This window comes from Oncorhynchus kisutch, linkage group LG9, assembly GCF_002021735.2.
Source record: "Oncorhynchus kisutch isolate 150728-3 linkage group LG9, Okis_V2, whole genome shotgun sequence".
Lineage (NCBI taxonomy): Eukaryota > Metazoa > Chordata > Actinopteri > Salmoniformes > Salmonidae > Oncorhynchus > Oncorhynchus kisutch.
This window is the reverse complement of record NC_034182.2, coordinates 30,266,802-30,287,617: the sequence shown is the minus strand read 5'-3', so window position 1 is coordinate 30,287,617 and position 20,816 is coordinate 30,266,802. Positions and strand designations below refer to the sequence as shown.

Here is a 20,816-nt window from a genome sequence, read left to right as displayed (position 1 = left end):
AATTCTAACTTTCAATGTGTCACACTACACTGGCATTTGGCATTAAGGGCGGCAGTTTGGATACTACGCCAGCTCGAGGGCAATGTTGGAATCAGCATTTCCCACGTGGAAAAAGAGACTTTCTTAGCGACATCAACCGGAAAAGGTTATTTTCCTAAGAATTTTAAGGTCCTCTCCCTTCGCACCCTACTTTCGCCTCAGGTGAATTGATGCGACTCAGTGGGTTTTGTTTGCCTCTTTTTGGACAAGCCTTGGCAACTTTTTAATGACAGAGGTATTATATAAGAAAACATGGAACAAATTTATCTTGTCATGTGGAATAACAGCTTCTTGCAATGAAGCTCGAAATAGGTTTTGCTAGAGGATTTTCTACCTCATTGTAGCCAACAAATGAAGAGGACAGCAGTTTTTAACATGTGGGATAAATTATCTTGGGCAATATCTGTAGAAAAAGCTTACCACATCCTTGTAAGTAGCAGACAGACTTCTAGGACAATGTCCTTACAAAATGTGTGTTCATGTCTTCCTAAACACTACACTTGAATAAATTCTCATAAAATCCTGCTTCTCTTTCCTTCAGATCCAATATCAGAGAGATACTCGCGCTCCGCCTCCCCGCCGGAGAATGGCTTCAAGCAGTACCTGGATACGCGCCTGTATGCCAGCCAGGGCAAAGGGCCCACCAGGACAGAGAGGGCCCCCCACTTTGGCGGCAGGTGCTCCTCTCACGAGGGTCCTCCTCACTCCCATTCCAGGGTCCAGGTACTACCAGACCTTCCCAGTGGCAGCGAGGGCTCCGGTGGCAGCCATTACAGCCGGAGACTAGAGCAGCTTTCTAACGGCTACGACACGGACAGCAGCCAGGAATCGCGGGAGCGCCCTGGGAGCCGGGAGGGCGGCCGGAACTCCAGCTCCAGCAGCAGTAGCAGCAGCAGGCCAAGTCGGCCATGGAAGCCCATGCGCGAGGTGCTAAACGTGGATAGTGTGATAAGCGGTAGTGGTGGAGGGAGTCAGGAGCACCGGCAGCACAGTCCCCACCGGAGACCCTCCAGCCAGGAGATGGCACCACCCTCAAACGAAAGAGACAGGGAACAGGACCAGGACTTCACATGGGGCGGGCGTGAGGAGCACAAGTCCAAGAGCCTGATGACCATCTACGAGGATGAGCAGCGGCCCGAGACGGGCGACAGCCGCAGTTCACTGGAGTCAGAGGGCAAGGACAGGTCAAAGGTCAGCACGTTGAAGGTGCACAGCGACAACTGGAAGATCCAGCGCACCGAGTCGGGATACGAGAGCAGCGACCGGCTTAGCAACGGCTCGGCCAACCTGGACTCGCCCGTGGTGGAGAATTTTACGTCCAAAGAGCTGAGGCCCAAACCTGAGGTACACCTGACAAGGTAAACAGGAGTGTTATTTTCTGTCTGCTGTTGATTCTCTTATAAGATCATTTGAAGCACTAAGACATTTAGTTAATATACAGTGCATTCGGAAAAGTATTCATACCCCTTGACTTTTTCCACATTTTGTTACAGCCTTATTCTAAAATGGATACGTTTTTTTCCCCCCTCATCAATCCATACACAATACCCCATAATGACAAAGCAAAAACTGTTTTTTAGAAATGTTTGCAAATTGAAATATCACATTTACATAAGTATTCAGAGCTTTTACTCTACTTTGTTGAAACACTTTTGGCATCGATTACAGTCTTAAGTCTTCTTGGGTATGACGCTACAAGCTTGGCACACCTGTATTGGGGGAGTTTCTCCCATTTTCCTCTGCAGATCCTCTCAAGCTCTGTTAGGTTGGATGGGGAGCGTCGCTTCACAGCTATTTTCAGGTCTCTCCAGAGATGTTCGATCAGGTTCAAGTCCAGGCTCTTGCTGGGCCACACAGACATTCAGAGACTTGTCTCAAAGCCGCTCCTGCGTTGTCTTGGCTATTTGTCTCGAAGCCACTCCTGTGTTGTCTTGGCTGTGTGCTTCGGATCGTTGTCCTGTTGGAAGGTGAACCGTCACCCCAGTAGGAGGTACTGAGCGCTCTGGAGCAGGTTTTTTTAATGTACTTTTCTCTGTTAATCTTTCCCTCGATCCTGACTAGTCTCCCAGACCCTGCCGCTGAAAAACATCCCCACAGCATGATGCTGCCACCACCATGCTTCACCGTAGGGATAGTGCCAGGTTTCCTACAGATGTGATGTTTGTCATTCAGGCCAAAGAGTCCAATCTTGGTTTCTTCAGACCAGAGAATCTTTCTCATGGTCTGAGAGTCCTTTAGGTGCCTTGTGACAAACCCCAAGTGGGCTGTCATTTGCCTTTTACTGACGAGTCGCTTCCGTCTGCCCACTCTACCATAAAGGCCTGATTGGTAGAGTGCTGCAGAGATGGTTGTCCTTCTGGAAGGTTCTCCCATCTCAACAGAGAAACTCTGGAGCTCTGTCAGTGACCATCGGGTTCTTGGTCACCTCCCTGACCATGGCCCTTCTCCCCCGATTGCTCAGTTTGGCCAGGCGGCCAGGTCTAGGAAGATGCCACAGTGTTCTTGGGGACATTCAATGCGGCAGACATGTTTTGGTTCCCTTCCCCCAGATCTGAGCCTCGACACAATCCTGTCTGAGCTCTACAGACAATTCCTTCGACTTCATGGCTTGGTTTTTGCTCTGACATGCACTGTCAATATGTGGGACCTTATATAGACAGGTGTGTGCCTTCCCAAATCATGTCCAATCAATCAAATTTACCATAGGTGGACTCCTATCAAGTTGTAGAAACATAAAGGGTGATCAATAGAAAAAGGATGTACCTGTGCTCAATTTCAAGTCTCACAACAAGTGGTTGAATATTTTTTTTATAATAAAAAAAAACATTTCTAAAAACCTGTCTTTGCTTTGTCATTATGGGGTATTGTGTGTAGATTGAGGATTTTTAAATTGATCAATTTTAGAATAAGGCTGTAACGTAACAATGTGTAAAAAGTCAAGGGGTCTGCATACTTTCTGAATGCACTGTATAGATTTTTCATTCTGTTCTATTCAGATATTTTTGAGACCCCTTTTATTCACTCGCTGCCTCCCTTCAGCTATAATCTCTTCACTACTCATGTTATGATTTGACTCAACTTCAAAATCTCTGCCATTTATGAATAATTAGACGGTGCAAACAACCCGTTCTGAGACTTAAAAAAATATATATATTTATACAGATGTGCACACAGCAGAATCTACCGAGGTTATTGTGCTAGAGTCTTCAGTGTCGGCTCGCCAGGCGATAATGATCCCAACTAGCTGACGACTGTTTTCTTCCCAAGAGGCACAGTCAATCGATGGGCAAACACCAGTCTGACCAAAATGCGTTATGCAATCCAGCGTCTATTGACAGTAGTGTAGTCATTATAACAAGATAGTACAATATGTTAATTAATCCTTATGTATATGATATAAATACCTTACTCAATGAGTGAATTATTTGTTTTCGATGAGTCAGTACTATGACTATATACACTGAGTAAAAAAAACATTAAGACACTTTCCTAATATTGAGTTGCACCACCTTTTGCCCTCAGAACAGCCTCAATTAGTCAGGGCATGGACTCTACAAGGTGTCAAGCATTCCACAGGGATGCTGGCCCATGTTGACTCCAATGCATCTCACAGTTGTCAAGTTGGCTAGATGTCCTTTGGGTGGTGGGCCATTCTTGATACACACAAACTGTTGAGCGTGGAAAAACCCAGCAGCGTTGCAGTTCTTGACACAAACCGGTGCGCCTGGCAACTACTACCATACCCCGTTCAAAGGCACTTAAACATTTTTTATTTCCCCTTCACCCTCTGAATGGCACGAATACACAATCCATGTCTCAAGGCTTAAAAATGATTCTTTAACCTGTCTCCTCCCCTTCATCTACAGTGATTTGAAGTATATTTAACAAGTGACATCAATAAGGGATCATAGCTTTCACCTGAATTCACCTGGTCAGTCTGTCATGGAAAGAGCAGGTGTTAATGTTTTGTACACTCAGTGTAGGTACTTTACTTGACCAAGAAATCCATGTCAAAATCTGTAAGTGAAATCTCTAAAAGGCCTTAATGTACGTAGATAATCTCTTTACATGCGTCTGTAGATCACTGCACTTTATTGCTAGTTGATTTCAAGAGGTGATAGTGCCACACTTATAGCCTATTGTATTGACACCCCTCAATTCAGTGCTCCATTCCTGTTAGGGCACAATTAGTATTGACTCTTCTCAGTCACCTGAATTCACCAATGCATCATACTGAGAGAGAAATGGATGTGAGCCATGCATGGACTAAAATAAAAAAGCTGTTTTGTAGATTTAGTATCAGATTACTCATTAATAAATCATTCACAGAACAAAGTAGTGTGGAGTGGGATCTGGGTGGGTGGGGGTGTTATTTCTGTGTTTACTCTAGCAGGTTAGATCCAAAATAATCTCTTTAAAAGGTTGGAAAAACCTGCATGTGGAGAGATGCCATACAATGGGACATGCATAGAGAGAAAGGCCTTTGTCATGTGGTGTCAGCGTTTGACTCAGCCCTGCCCAATTTGTGAATTTCAGGGATCCCTTCCCTCGCAGGAGAGGTGACGACTCCAAGACTGACATCTTGCACTCCTCTTTCTCCTATGGTAAGCACTACAGGGTAAAGTCTCCCCTACAGTAGGTACAGATCTAGGATCCGCTTTCCCTTCAAACACTGGTAATTCACCATTAGTTGTCCGGGCTTCACATGATGCTTTGTGCCAGTTGCCTTTCAGCTCTTCACGTACACGACTCCTTATTTGTTTTGCTAGTTTTGTACACCTGCTTCTCAGGTACTTTTTAATGATGTTGTCCTTGTTTGTTAGTTCTCAGAAAAGCCATCTGGCAAAATTCTCACTTTTGCCCAAAGCAAGAACACGCAAAAATTATTAAACGAGGCAGCTGTCCTAATTTCAAGTCAATATTTTGCCGACCTAGATGAGACCTCATTTAGACTAAATGGATTGTTGTGTATAAGAGGCAGCTGAACCTTTCCGATGGTAGGAAATATAATTTTCTGTCAGCCACTATGTCTGATATGGAGGGAAGGAAGACTGGTGGAGTCATTATCATCAGAGAATGATAATCTTTGTCATTAGGTCCTAAAGTTTAATTTCCCCCGATAAGTTTAATGTGCAGTATAAGATCTAGCGATATTAAGAAACGCCTCTCTGTAATTTCCTTGATTTATGGTCCCATCAGTTGTGCTAAGGTCATAGCCCAATGGTGGAGATTCTGTAAGGAAGAACATGTGAGACCGATTCCTCATTTACTGGATCTGACCTTTTCCAGAGGAAAGTTTGTGTTCGGTGCAGTGCACAGAGTAATATGATGTGTCCTGCCCTGAACAATGCATGTATGAACATGAAAAGTGGTGTGGAGAGGGGTGAACATCAATATAAAGTATTTTTTAACACTTAATCAACCACTTTCAAAGAGAAGTAGAACAAATCACTAATTCCTGTGTCGGATTGACGATAAAAATCAACCATCTTTTAGTACACATTTTTTTTCCAGAATAAAAGCCAGGTTTACAACTAGCTATAATAGCAATTTTTTTGTCCCCAGACAGGATAAAGGGAGATTAGCTGACATGAATAGCCGCAGGGTGGTTCGCCGCTCAGTCTAAGGGTGAGAACGTCTAAACGAGTAAAAGGTGCATGACAGCCCGCTTTGAGTTTGCCAAAAGGCACCTAAAGACTCTCCGACCATGAGAAACAAGATTGAACTCTTTGGCCTGAATGCCAAGCGTCACGTCTGGAGGAAACCTGGCACCATCCCTACGGTGAAGCATTCTGGTGGCAGCATGCTGTGAGGATGTTTTTTCGGCTAGTCAGGATCGAGGGAAAGATGAACGGGGATGATAGTGGACATCTTGAAGCAGGTGGGGATAACGGTCTGAGCTAGCGACAGATTTGAAAATGTCAGAAAACACAACAGCCTAAAGGACACAGAGTATGGTAGCTACTTCTGTGAATTTGCGAGGCATGTAACAAGACATTGAGATTTTTTTCCAATAGAAACTGAATCTTAGGAGTCGACTCCTAGCCGAATCGATTCTCGAGAGGATTTGAGGACCATTGCTGGCAGCAGCGCAGCTCTGTTGTGAATTCATGTTTATTTTTATACATTTTTCTATCCGTTTTAAGCGAAAACTGGTATAAAAAAAATTGCAGTTTAAACGTTTATTTTTCTCCATTTGTTACATCCCTAGCTCAGACACCCCTTACATATACTCTCTGATTTTCATCACATGTTCCCACTGTCTGACCCATCTATTCCACCAGAGAAAAAACATTGTTTTGTAATGCTCCAATCTACGGCAGCCCTTTAAACACCCGTCACCAATTCTCAGAATTGAAATCCATGGAGTTTGTCCTTACAGAGCAGGGATGATGAGCGAGCTTGCGGGGGCCTCCCAGCTGTGCCCAGCTGAGCAGAAAATGCCACGACCGGGCCTGTCAGAAGGTGGAATTCCCTCATGCACATAAATAAAATGCCATTGTCTGTGGCACCAAATATTTTCTCCTCCCCTCCTTTTGTGTCCCTTCTTGATAACAACGAATGTGGTGAATGCGAGGTCTCAACCAATGTTTACAGAGGGAAGGTGGGTTGGTTTTATGTAAGTTTGGTGAGCTGACTAATTGAAGCGGAAAAGGGTAGTGTTTTGTCGGCCCTGTGCTAGCCTTTGAGCGTCTTTGTATGCAGAGCAGAGCAATCCATGTGGAAATACTCCCTGGCAAGGAAACAAATGCTTTTAAGCCTTGATGTATTTTTCACCGCTGTGATTTCTGTTCCCCTGCTTCCCCCCTCTTTTTTTGAAAACAGTGGTGACCAATGAAATAGATTTAAACATTTTTTGTATCTTATTGCACACACAGTAGGACTACAATAGAATCAATTGATTTAATTGTTCTGGCACCATGTTGATTCATTGCCTTGCACTTGGCTTCCGTGATATTTTTCTGTAACAAAATGTCATATTTCTGATTTTGCGTCTCACTAAGACACGGGGGTTGGAACTTAATCTCAAATTTGGAGGGGTCTCCCGGGTGGCGCAGTGGTTAAGGGCGCTGTACTGCAGTGCCAGCTGTGCCACTAGAGACTCTGGGTTCGCGCCCAGGCTCTGTCGTAACCGGCCGCGACCGGGAGGTCCGTGGGGTGACGCACAATTGGCCTAGCGTTGTCCGGGTTAGGGAGGGTTTAGGCCGGTAGAGATATCCTTGTCTCATTGCGCACCAGCGACTCCTGTGGCGGGCCGGGCACAATGCACACTAACCACTGCGCCCGGCCCGCCACAGGAGTACACAGTGTTTCCTCCGACACATTGGTGCGGCTGGCTTCCGGGTTGGATGCGCGCTGTGTTAAGAAGCAGTGCGGCTTGGTTGGGTTGTGTATCAGAGGACACATGACTTTCGACCTTCGTCCCGAGCCCATACGGGAGTTGTAGCGATGAGACAAGATAGTAGCCACTAACAATTGGATACCACGAAATTGTGGAGAAAAAGGGGGTACATTTGGACTCCTCAAACTTAGGTGCTGATATGTATTTTGATTCGATACTGTGATTTTATTGAGATTCGATGTCCCAAACATATTGTTCACCCTATGTCTGCTGCAGAGGGACAAGAGAGAGCCATGAGGAAACACATTTTGATCAGTCATGGAAATAAGTGAATGGAGTTTTGGTCCAGGTAAAGCCAATTGGTGCAAAAAATAATATAACAATATTGTCGATACAATCTATCATTAAAAATAATATCCCGATAGCTACCTATTGATTTTGCTTGTTGATAACTTGAGTGTTCGATGTTGTCACTCTATTTGTGCCTGGGATGTTGCCTCTGCTCCCTGCCATTTGCAAATTGTATTGACAAGCTACAGTGTTTTGAAGTCAATTTGGCAGGAGTTCAGCTGTGGTACTCTGGCCTGGGCTTGTGCTGCAGATAGGTCTGAGTAGATTCCAGAGGTCCATTAGAGGCTAAAATCCTTTTTAAAAGCACATGGGTGTGTGGGTGGGAGAATAGATGGCAAAACGATTAAAAAAATAATAATCTAAGATGTAAATCGTAAACACCATTTTTAGAAACCACAAACCTTTGTTTTGTCTGGATATACAGTGTTACGTCTACAAACAACAGTAATAAAAGTTGAGAACGTGGATGTCTCTCTTCTGGAACAGCCATCCAGATATTGCCCACCCAAATGACAGCGCTATATTCCCTGTTGCCGGTATGCCAGCCTAACCACAGCGTACTAAAATGGATGCAATGCCTTTAGAGAAGGTGTTCTCTGTGTGTGTGTGTGTGTGTGGCTTCGAAAGGTCACGGCCACTGGGGGGGAGATAAAGTCCAGCCGCTTCAAACAGCCATATCCAAGCAGTAAATCATGCCCTCACTTGATTTACTCCGATTGGCTCCCGCGGTTCCCCAGACGCTTGTCTGGAGACCATAGTCACGCGCTCTGCAGTGCTAACTGTTGTTTTGCTATTGTGTTAGCACAACATCCCTAATGCTGCCTGAATATGCCCCCTTAGACGAAATATGGACCTCTCTCATTAACAATGAAAGTCACATTTTGCAGTCGATAATTACCCGTCCTTTTCAATGCACCAACCTCTGTCACCAAGACACAGACTATCTCTATTCATTAATGCTGACAACTTATTGCTATGTAGGTGTTAATTTGTCTGTGAAATACGGAAGATTTTGAGCAAACAAGTGAACGTCGTTGTGCTCAAGCATTTGTGGTGGCATGTATTAGTGTGTGTCTAAGACTTTGCTTTGAGAGCAGGTCTTAGCTCTGCTGCTTCCACCTGTTGAGATGGAAAGAGTGCCTTTTGACTCCCAATGGATAACCAAGCACAACCAAGCCATGTCTGCTTTCTCAAGGAATTAATAGGCCTCTTTTGCATATTAATTTCAAACATTCATCCAGTCAGGTGTGCTATCATATCTCTCCCTTTTGTAATACTCACATATTTGAATGAACATAGTAAATAGAATAACCTATATTCAATTAATGGAAATGATTAACATAAAGCCTTTTCCAGGCAGGGTTTTTCTCTGTCCTGTACCAAATGACATCCTATTTCATATACACTGAGTATACCAAACATTAGGAACACCTTCCTAATATTGAGTTGCGCCTCCAACTTTTGCCCTCAGAACTGCCTCATTTCGCCGGGGCGTGGACTCTACAAGGTGTCGAAAGCGTTCCACAGGAATGCTGGCCCATGTTGACGCCAATGCTTTCCACAGTTGTCAAGTTGGCTAGATGTCCTTTGGTTGGTGGACCATTCTTTACACAAACCGGTGCGCCTGGCACCTACTACCATACCCCGTTCAAAGGCACTTAAATCGTTTATCTTGCCCATTCATCCTCTGAATGGCACACACATACATCTATATTTAACCTGTCTCCTCCCCTTCATCTACACTGATTTTTAAGTTGATTTAACTGGTAACATCAATAAGGGATCATAGCTTTCACCTGGTCAGTCTGTCATGGAAAGAGCAGGTGTTAATGTTTTGTACACTGCATAGTACACTACTTCTGACCAGCGCTTTATGGGCCTGGTAGTGTAATATATAGGGGATGGCGGATTGGGAGTTGGGTTGTAATGCTCCCACGCTCCCAGGCTTAGCTAGCCCATTGACACCACTTAACAAGCCAGTGACTTATGTGTTAACCTTTTCGTTAACACCCTCAGAGTACACATTAATATCAGGCCTTTTTAGGTTTAATGTTCTCAGACCAGGGTCTCATCAACACACCTATAAACCATACAGAGTGGATGGATTATGTTGAGTAATGAGATTTATGGACAATATGGACAGGATTGGGGTTTAAAGTGATGCTAGAAATGTTTTGTATAATTTCAGCTAGTAGTTTTGAAAGTAGTGATCGTGAGCCACAGTTGTGTACAACGCCATCCTTTTCATATGATATGTTCAGATTTTTTTTTCTTTTTTTCCTGCAATTCGTATAATACGTTACAAAATATAATTTGTACAATATGTTACACGTGTAGGTGCTTAAGATCCCGTTCAAACCCTTTTAATAACCATCTCAAATATTGTACGAAATTTGTAATGATTTTGAAATAAAATGACTTATTGGCCAAATGGTCCATTATTTCCTAATTGAATTTGAACAAATTGCCTAAGTAAATGTGGAGTTGAAAGGATTGATTCATGTATTGAAGTACAGAAGTTGAGTTTAAAACTGAATCTGAGCAACGCGAAGAGTGGAAAGCTTGCGAGATCCTGTATTTTTGTGTCCCTGCCATCCATACCACCTTGAGTTATATTCCTCTGATCTGTGTGCTATTGGTGTTTCAAGCTGGAACAGGAACCATTTATTAGATGTCAATAAATACTCTTGGCAGTTTTTGTTGTCCCCTGATCACTTTGATCACCATCAGTTCACATTTAGATTTATCGAAAGCTCTACATTTTTACCATGGTTAACTTTTTTCTCCTCCCATAATTGATTCGCACCAGAAACTGAATTGCAATGTGAATGCAAGTATGTTTGATGTTGCGGATTTTGAAGGACTGCAGATCAGCAGAAAACCCTGAGGTCTACAAATCTTGGCTCTGCAATCTTAAAATTGAAACGTCTGACATTGCCTCATTTTGCTGCATCAACACAGCTACTTAAGACGTTCAAAGAGCTGTCATCATTCTGGTGTTATCATAAAAAAACAGAGGTTGGAGTTCATGATGACACGTTTGATATTTGCAAAATAACCTTTAGCTCACAAAGATGCTGAGCTATGATGGTAGAGCTTTTGAAACAAAATGACATCACTACTGTGATTTAGTAAGATGATGATTTGATTGGCTTTCGGCACATGAGAAGGTGTCCTTTTCGGCTGCTCTGTGTAGTCCCATTCGCTGAAATGGGATCAGCGATTTAGGTCCACAGAAATGGTACCTTCAAAACCCTCACCGCTGGAACACAACACTGAATGACGTACACAAAAACACCAGAGGCCATAGTCAATCAAAGAGAGTAACTGGTTTTCAAAGTGTATGTTCTCCATTTGGATTCATCCAGTAAACAAAGGTATATTAAGTGTCGTTGTGAGGAAATGTAGTATATATTAGCGGTTTTGATTCAATAAGGACCCATGCTTACACATATTGTTTCTTATGCCAGCACAAGCAACTTAATGCAACAGTTTTTTTTAACTATACAATTGAACTTGTGGTGCCCCTAACTTCTAGGAAATGAACCAAAACCACATGAATTTATTAATGCCCCTACCTAAATTACTTTGTGGGTCTCTAATGGTTATATTTGTAACACTATGGGAAAAGTGCACCACAATGCTATTAGTGACCCCGACTCTGCCGTTAATCACTTAAGAGATTATTCAGCCATTGATTAATATCTAGTCTGATTGCTGATGTCTGAAACATTTTTGTGATTTTAAAGTGCGACGAGGCATCTCTGTAAGCAGTGACCGCAGCCACCTCTTTGTTATACAGCAGCTACTCTCCCCAGTCCCTCAAGTTCTCTCTTGGCAACAGCCCACAACACCGTAAAGAAGAGGATTTGCTACAGTATGGCCCAATGTAGTGGAGGGCTGTAAACTGCATCCTCGCTTTGTTTTTCATATTCGTATTGTTTGGGTTGCTTGTCCACATTACAAATCAACAGCGTCAAATTGAGAATCGCCACACGGATTTTAGCGGCTTAAAAACACGCAGCGTTGGGAGGGGAGGGAGAGAAAAAAAAGAATGAAAACAGAGCCTGGACTCTGGAGTCCGATCCCAGCGTAATCATAGCATGCCAGCAGAAGGGATTTTGACAGTAATGCTCCTGCGGAGAGTGCAAAAAAAAAAAAAAAAAAAAAAAAAAAGGGGGGAAAGTGGAGTGTGCTGACGCGCCACAGATATCCTAAGCCGCTCGCTCACCTCTCCAACCCAGTCAGCTGTTCAAAGCCCGACACAGTGCTGCAAACACACCCACCTTGTCAGTGTGCTTATATACTGAACAAAAATATAAATGTAAATTGTTGGTCACATGTTAGAACTGAAATAAAAGATCCCAGACATTTTCCATATGCACAAGATTATTTCTCTCAAATTTTGTACACATATTTGTTTACATCCCTGTTAGCAAGCATTTCTCCTTTGACAAGATAATCCATCCACCTGACAGGTGTGGCATATCAAGATGCTGATTAAACAGCAGGATCATTACACAGGTGCACCTTGCGCTGGGGACAATAAAAGGCCACTATAATGTTCAGTTTTGTCACGCCACATGTCTCAAGTTGAGGGAGCGTGCAATTGGCATGCTGACTGCAGGAATGTCCACCAGAGATGCTGCCAGAGAATTTAATGTTCATTTCTCTACCATAAGCCACCTCCAATGTCATTTTAGAGAATTTGGCAGTACGTCCAACCAGCCTCACAACTGCAGACCACGTGTAACCATGCCAGCACAGGACCTCAACATCCGGTTTCTTCACCATCGGGATCGTCTGAGACCAGCCAGTCTGTCAGCTGATGAAATTGAGTTTGCACAACCGAAGAATTTCTGCCCAAACTGTCAGAAACCGTCACAGGGAAGCTCATCTGCATGCTCGTCTTCCTCACCGGCGTCTTGACCGCAGTCCGGCGTCGTAACCAACTTTAGTGGGGAAATGTTCACCTTCGACGGCCACTAGCACGCTGGAGATATGTGCAATTCACAGATGAATCCCTCTTTCAACTGTAACGTGCAGATTGCAGACCGTGTGTATGGCATCTTGTGGGAGAGCGGTTTGCTATTGTCAATGTTGTGAACAGAGTGTCCCATGGTGGGGTTGTGATATTGGCAGGCATAAGCTACGGACAACGAAAACAACAGTTTTGGGCCATTCATCCATCGCTATCACCTCATGTTTCAGCATGATAATGCACTGCCCTATGTTGCAAGGATCTGTATAGAATTCCTGGAAACTGAAAATGTCCCATTTCTTCCATGGCCTGCATACTCACCTGACATGTCACCCGTTGAGCCTGTTTGGGATGCTCTGGATCTCGCCAATATACAGCAACTTCGCACAGCCATTGAAGAGGAGTGGGACAACAGTCTACAGGCCACAATCAACAGCCTGATCAACTCTATGCGAAGGAGATGTCGCGCTGCATGAGGCAAATGGTGGTCACACCAAATACTGACTGGACTTCTGATCCACGCCTCTACTTTGTTTTAAAGGTATCTGTGAACAACCGATGCATATCTGCATTCCCAGTCAAGTCAAATCCATAGATTAGGGCCTAATGAATTTATTTACATTGACTGATTTTCTTATGAACTGTAACTCATTCAAATATTTTAAATTGTTACATGTTGCGTTTAGATTTTTGTTTAAGTTCTCAGTTTGCGTTAGCAGGGATTAGCATTGTTAACCTGAAGGCAAGCAAATGGGCATCGGCTTGGTACTTCAGCTCTGGCTCCCTTTGAGGGCCCTCAGCCTCGCTCATGCCTGGTCAGACAGTGGTACACAGGGGGCCCGGGGGCACTCTACCAGGCTGCCGCTCTACTTTGATACCTATTCCCCCAGCACCTGGCTAGGCCTTTAACATGACCCCAGTTAGATAACATGTCTGTGCTAGAGACAGGCAGGAAAACTCTGTGACCCTGTTCGAACATGGGATCAAAGCAGAGGCACAGCAATATTTGAGTGGTTTGTGTGTGTCAGTGAGGGTAAGGTTTGACAATGTATTTAGAGAAGTAATTTTTGGTACTTGATTCAGAATAGGGCAGTGTTTAAGTGTTTTGGGCTAAGCGTTTTTGTTTGTTTTGTATGTTTTACTAGATATAGAGGAACATATGCCAACTATAATCAGTCTTACAATAGCAATACATTCATACCTTATGTCAAATGCTTTAGCAAATTCGTGGCAATTTACCAAATCTAATGAATGTATTAATCAATTTCAGATGAACACCCAGCAAAGTTTCCAGACCTGCAAGACTCACATCTCCTAAAATTGAGTCCAAGTTCCCAAAGGTAAAGCATGGTCATTGTACTAGTTTCAGTAGAGTGAAAGGTTTCTTTCTTTGATTCTTTACTATAACTGAAAAGTAATGGAAACAATTGACCAATTTTGATGTGCCAGTATTGATGCTTGTGATAAAGTATTACATCTTATTCTGGATAGACTGTTTTCCTTCAAGTTTGAAAATATATTGATGTATGTCCTATTTTCCTTGCGGCAGAAGAAGAGCCTTCCGATATACGCATGGGATTCTGGAGAGGACGGAAGGTCTGGATGACGAGCAGGAGGATAACATCGATGGCAGCCCCAGCCCGGTCAGCCCTATCCCCCCATACCTGCCCAAGACCAGCAGCTCAGAGTGGAACAGCTACGACGACCTCGCCGGCTCCTTCTCCGAACAGGTAGAGACCAAGGCCCTGGTAACCAAAGACCGCTCCCCCCAGCCCCACTACCACATCCTGACCCCACTTCTCCCTCCCAAGACCAACGTCCACCGGTTGACAGACCAGTCGGGGTTCCGCGCTCCCCAGCTCCAGGAGCCCATTTGCACAAGCGCCAGGAACGAGGCCAAAAACGGGCCGATACTCTCCCAAACCATCCTCCGCAGGTGGATTGAGACGCCCGTCGAGCACAAGCTCTCATCGGACGCTAGCTCCAAGTCAGGCTCGTCGGACCAGGACCGGAACGATCTGTCGAACAGTGAGAGCGGAGAGGAGAAGGTTCCCAGTTCAATGCCAGGGGACGACACGGACGACCTAGACTCCCCGGTGACAGGGGAGATGGTTCTACCTATGGGCCTCCCCACCACCTACTTCTCTGTGGACAATTGTATGACAGACACATACCGGGCAAAATACCACCAGAGGCCCGCCCTGCACATGATGACGAACGCTAAAGGTGGGGAACAACACATGTCGTCTGGTGAGAGCGACCTGGGAGAGGGAGGCCTCCCCATCCCAGATTCCCAACCTACAGAGCCCCCCAAGAGCCAGCCTGAATCAGGTAACTGGAGCTCTCTGTAGATAATTTGCCGCGGAAAGTGGAAGACACTTGGAGCCCTAGTTGTTTGTGGTCATACCCATGTCACCATTTGTGGTTTTAATGTGACCAAAATGAAAGCATGTTTTCTACTATAGATTTCCTGGGTCATCAATAAATGTTATAAACACTTTAATTAGAAGTCTATTACAAGGGTGAATAATATATGTTCCTGTCTTTTGCAGGTTACTACTCCAGTAAAACTATAGCTAAATGGAATCCTGTAACACCCAAAGGACTTGATGAACATGGGTTTCTATGATGGAAATTCTACTGTTGAAGGGGCCTGGTACGAAAGCCACCGTTAAAGAAAATGTAATCTCCTTCTACAATTTTTGAATCCTCTTACGGTGATGCTTATTTGCTTGTAGAGATGTCATATCAGAAGACAGACATGAATCTGGAATGCCAAAGAGATTGGTAACTCCCAGAGGCAGTAAAAGTCTGAAGAGTACTCTTCAGTTCAGCAGTAGTCTCAGGAGTCTTACGCCATGCCTGCACACCGGTCTTCATGTGATTGGGATTGTGGCCACTAGATGGCAGCAGCAGTAATTGTGGATTTGCACAGTAGAAAGCCAAAAATAAATTACGAAAGAGGATCCAAACCTAGGATGGTTCTTGGTCGATGCAGGGACCTGCTCGAACTTACTTCCAAGGTCATTCACAGGTTGGCTCACTGAAGAATGTTTCCCACGAAACCACTTTTCCCCTCCAGAGATGATCAAATAAACTACATGTAACAATGACAATAACTCAGCTCTAACCAATTTACACTTTAGCCAGAAAATCTATGAAATGCTTGTATTTGTTTCTCGAATTACAGTCATTTCATTGTTCTACAGTGACTGCGCAACCTCTGCCTATGTAACAATGTAACAAGGTGAGGTAAATATGCCTTGAGCAGGTTTTTTACTTTTAATGTCCAGTGTTGATGCAGTCATGGAATAAGGGAGATTCAGTTTGTGTGCACTTATGCATTGTTTTTGTAGGAGCACTACTTTAAAATAAGTCCCAAGGGTCCCCCTATGTGGCCACAGAGGAACCTAATCTTGGGTGAATCTGTTCCAGTCCGAGGTTGAATGAGTGTTTTAAAGGCCCAGTGCAGTCAAACATGCTTTTCCTGTGTTTTATACAGTATATATTTCCACACAGAGGTTGTGAAATTGTGAAAATTATTTTACAATTTTTGTGTAAAAGCTGTTTGAAAAGACTGCCTGAAATGTCAGCCTGTTGTGGTGAGACTGAGTTTTGACCTGCCTGTTGTGGTGAGACTGAGTTTTGACCTGCCTGTTGACATCACCAGGAAGAAATGAGTTGATTGACCAGTTCAAAAGAGTTCCAAACATCTGCCAATAACAGCTAGTTTTCAGTTTCCCACTCAGCACTCCCATAAGGTCCTATCAAAATTCTTGCTTGAGAAATTGCTCTTTCCTAAGAAGCTATTTATTTATTTTTGAACATTTTAATTGAAAACAAATCACAGTAAGGTACTTAATTGTGACCCACAAATAATTTTATAGTGAGATAAAAACAGCTACTTGTTAGGAGAGAAGCATCTCAAGTCATTGGTATCTGGCGTATGTTCTAAGCTGCCTTTTTAACCCTGCCATCCCAGGGGTGTATTCACTAGGAACCAAATGGATCAAATGGGGAGTGACTAACCCGAACTTGTTCAATAAGAAACACTCATTTTTGTTAAATGGTTTGCACTAACAAATACACCCCTGACAATTCACTGCTGTGTTTTGTATGGCTTTCTATCCCCAGTTCAGATCGCCTCTCACACTCCTTTCCAGATATAAGCCTCATTGTTCGCTCTTTTAATGTTTCTCCTGTCACATACTGGGCAGTGTGTTAAAGGTACGTTACTTTTCATGTTGTCAAACCATGCTTCTGTTTGTCTCCTGGGTCAAACACGTGTCAAATTCATTTAGATGTTACTGTAGAATGGAACCAATTGAATTTGTTCCAAAAGTCTAAACTCCAAGCTAAATCCAACCCACCTCAAACTTGTAAGTATTTGAAATATGAATTTGACCCAGGTCTGTTTGATTTACCAAAAACCTCAAGAATGGATTGATTACTGGATGTAAGGATTTTAAGAGTGAGGTAAATGAAGTAGAAAATTCACGCTTTTCTGCAGGTAATTGTTCTAGTTTGACCCAGCGATTATCACAACATTGCCTACATGCTATGTCATTTTTTTTCATGGCGGACCATTCTAGCTAGTGATGCTGTAAGAAAGTCATTTTTGTTGTAAATGTTTTAATATATTGCTCGGCAGACTTCACTGCACAGTGCCTTTCTAGTTTTCTATGTCAAGTTGAAATAGGAGCCGTCATTTGTACAATATGTAATTTTTCTAGATGTTTTTTTAACATTCAATTTAATTTTTGATTAATAATTGTTTAATAAATAATTATATTTAACCATAGCCATGTCCAAGTTTTCTAAACCAGTTATTCTCATATAACATTAATGTACATAATTATATATATAATTAATTAATATCCAATTAATTAATTAATATCTATATAATTATAATTATAGATAGACTACTTGGGGGTAAATATAATCTCTGCAAACCTGACCCTAAATCTCAAACGTATTTTATGACTATGCCTGAACACGAAAGATAAGGGTAAATGTAATCAAACAAGTCTACAAAGATAAACAAAACAAAAACGTACTCTCTGTCAACTGGGTTTTATTTTCAGCAAACTTAACGTGTAAATATTTGTATGAACATAAGATTCAACAACTGAGACATAAGCTGAACAAGTTCCACAGACATGTGACTAACAGAAATGGAATGTGTCCCTGAACAAAGGAGGGGGGGGGGGGTCAATCTAAAGTGAGTCAGTTTCTAGTGTGGCCACCAGCTGCATTAAGTACTGCAGTGGTGCATCTCCTCATGGACTGCACCAGATTTGCCAGTTCTTGCTGTGAGATGTTACCCCACTCTTCCAAGGCACCTGCAAGTTCCTGGACATTTCTGGGAGGAATGGCCCTAGCCCTCATCCTCCGAGCCAACAGGTCCCAGACGTGCTCAATGAAATTGAGATCCGGGCTCTTCGCTGGCCATGGCAGAACACTGACATTCCTGTCTTGCAGGAAATCACACACAGAACGAACAGTATGACTGGTGGCATTGTCATGCTGGAGGGTCATGTCAGGATGAGCCTGCAGGAAGGGGACCACATGAGGGAGGAGGATGTCTTCCCTGTAACGCACAGCGTTGAGATTGCCTGCAATGACAAGCTCATGATGCTGTGACACACCGCCCCAGACCATGATGGACCCTCCACCTCCAAATTGATCCCGCTCCAGAGTACAGACCTCGGTGTAACGCTCATTCCTTCGACGATAAACTCGAATCCGACCATCACCCCTGGTGAGGCAAAACCGGGACTCGTCAGTGAAGAGCACTTTTTGCCAGTCCTGTCTGGTCCAGCGACGGTGGGTTTGAGCCCGTAGGCGGTGTTGTTTCCGGTGATTTCTGGTGAGGACCTGCCTACAAGCCCTCAGTCCAGCCTTTCTCAGCCTATTGTGGACAGTCTGAGGACTGATGGAGGGATTGTGCGTTCCTGGTGTAACTTGGGCTGTTGTTGTTGCCATCTTGTACCTGTCCTGCTGGTGTGATGTTCGGATGTACTGATCCTGTGCAGGTCTTGTTACGCGTGGTCTGCCACTGCAAGGACGATCAGCTGTCCGTCCTGTCTCCCTGCAGCGCTGTCTTGGGTGTCTCACAGTACGAACATTGCAATTGATTGCCCTGGCCACATCTGCAGCCCTCATGCCTCCTTGCAGCATGCCTAAGGCATGTTCACGCAGATGGTCAGGGACCCTGAGCATCTTTTTTTGGTGTTTTACAGAGTCTGTAGAAAGGCCTCTTTAGTGTCCTAAGTTTTCATAACTTTGACCTTAATTGCCTAACGTCTGTATGCTGTTAGTGTCTTAACGACCGTTCCACATGTGCATGTTCATTAATTGTATATAGGTTCATTGAACAAGCCTAGGATACCGTGTTTAAACCCTTTACAATGAATATCTGAGTTTACATGTACTGGAAGAGTAAATGGGAAGGCAACAGTCAAATTATACAAGGAGTTAAGTGAAGTTAGTGCAGTGAAAAACTAGATTTTTCCGTGTTTTAGATTTCTACACTATGATGATGGAATAACACATTGTGATAATGAACTTTTAGTGTGGAGATTTTGGACCCCTTGGTGACATCACTCCAATTAGGCCCCTCAGACCACTCCCAGACAGTCCTGGCAAAAATGATTGCTTGAAAAGTAGCATTTTTCTAAGAAGCTATTTAGTAAAACATTTTTTAAACCGTTTTAATTGAAAACAACCACAGCAAGGTACTTAATTGTAACCCAGAAATGATTTGATATTGTGAAAAAAAATGCTGCAATGAACTTAAGTGATACATGGAGAACAAGAGGCTTAGCCATGGAGGCTTGGACACGTGAAGCTCTGCTAACATCTAGATTAAGGTAAGCCCCGGAGGAAGAGGAACATAAACCGGGCCTATAGAAAGTCTACACCCCCTTGAACTTTTTTTCACATTTTGTTGCATTACAAAGTGAGATTAAAATAATGATTGTATTTTGTTTTGGTCATTGATCTACACAATACTCTGTTAAAGTGAAAATACAATTCTACAGATTTTCTTTTAAATGTATAATTTAAAAACAAATATAGTTGATACATAACTATTCACCCCAAGCCTAAATGAGCTCAGAAGTTAAATCTAGCTTAACAAATCACAAATTATATTGGCTAAATCTGTGTGATATAGTAGGGGTCGATATCATTTCTTTATGACTACCCCATCTTATGTCCCACAAATACAGTACATCTTTAAGGTCCCTCAGTCAAGTATTGAATTTCAAGCACCGATTTAACGACAAGGACCAGGGAGCTTTTCGAAAGCCTCAAAGAAGGGCAGTGATTGGTAGTTGCGTAACAATAGAAATCAGACATTGAATATATATTAAGCATGGTCCAGTTAATAATTATACTGTGGATGATGTATGAAACCAGCCAGACATGTTAAAGATGCCGTTGTCCTTCAGAGCTGAGCTACAGGACAGGAATGAGGCCATTGGTGATTTTGAAATGCCTACAGAGTTCAATGACTGTGATGGGACAACTGAAGATAGATCAACAACATTGTAGTGACACCACAATAATGACCTAAATCACAGAGTGAAAAGATTAATACAAATATACAGAATACAAATATTCCAAAACATGCATAAGTATGCAACAAGGCACAAATGTAATAGACTTTTTGGCCAAAATGCAAAACCTTATGTGTTGTGTTGGATTTCCCCAAGCATAACTTAGTAACTGTCTCCTTATTTTCAAGCACAGTGATGACTGCATTATATTATGGGTATGCTTGACAGGAATGTTTTAGGATGACAAGAAACAGGATTAAGCTAAGAACAGGCAAAATCCTAAAGGAAAAGCTCCATGAGTCTACTTTAAACCAGAGACTGGGAGAGTAATTCACCCTTCAGCAGGACAAACCTACAACACAAAGCCAAATCTACACTGGAGTTGCTTACCAAAGAAGACAGTGAATGTTCCTGAGTGGCCAAGTTATAATTTTGACTTAAATGTGTTGGAAAATCTATGGCAAGACTTGAAAATAGCCATGATCCCCAACTTCTTGACAGCACTTAAATAATTTTGTGAAAAATAATGGGCAAATATTGC

At 43.1% G+C, this 20,816-nt stretch overlaps 1 protein-coding gene across 3 annotated transcripts in view; it reads left to right on the top strand.

Moving 5' to 3' along the window:
- LOC109897035 (inactive ubiquitin carboxyl-terminal hydrolase 53) overlaps nucleotides 1-17,514 on the top strand; it is a 55,814-nt gene extending 38,300 nt beyond the window's left edge. For 2 of the 3 annotated variants that reach the window (XM_020491543.2, XM_020491541.2), the window contains 5 exons: nucleotides 581-1,397; nucleotides 4,576-4,643; nucleotides 13,984-14,053; nucleotides 14,263-15,044; nucleotides 15,266-17,514. In XM_020491543.2, coding sequence (XP_020347132.1) covers nucleotides 581-1,397; nucleotides 4,576-4,643; nucleotides 13,984-14,053; nucleotides 14,263-15,044; nucleotides 15,266-15,342 — 1,814 coding nt within the window. In that variant the 3' untranslated portion in view covers nucleotides 15,343-17,514. The remainder of the gene's footprint in view (nucleotides 1-580; nucleotides 1,398-4,575; nucleotides 4,644-13,983; nucleotides 14,054-14,262; nucleotides 15,045-15,265) is intronic. The other variant, XM_020491544.2, reaches the window with a different exon arrangement.
- The last annotated feature ends 3,302 nt before the right edge of the window (nucleotides 17,515-20,816 follow it).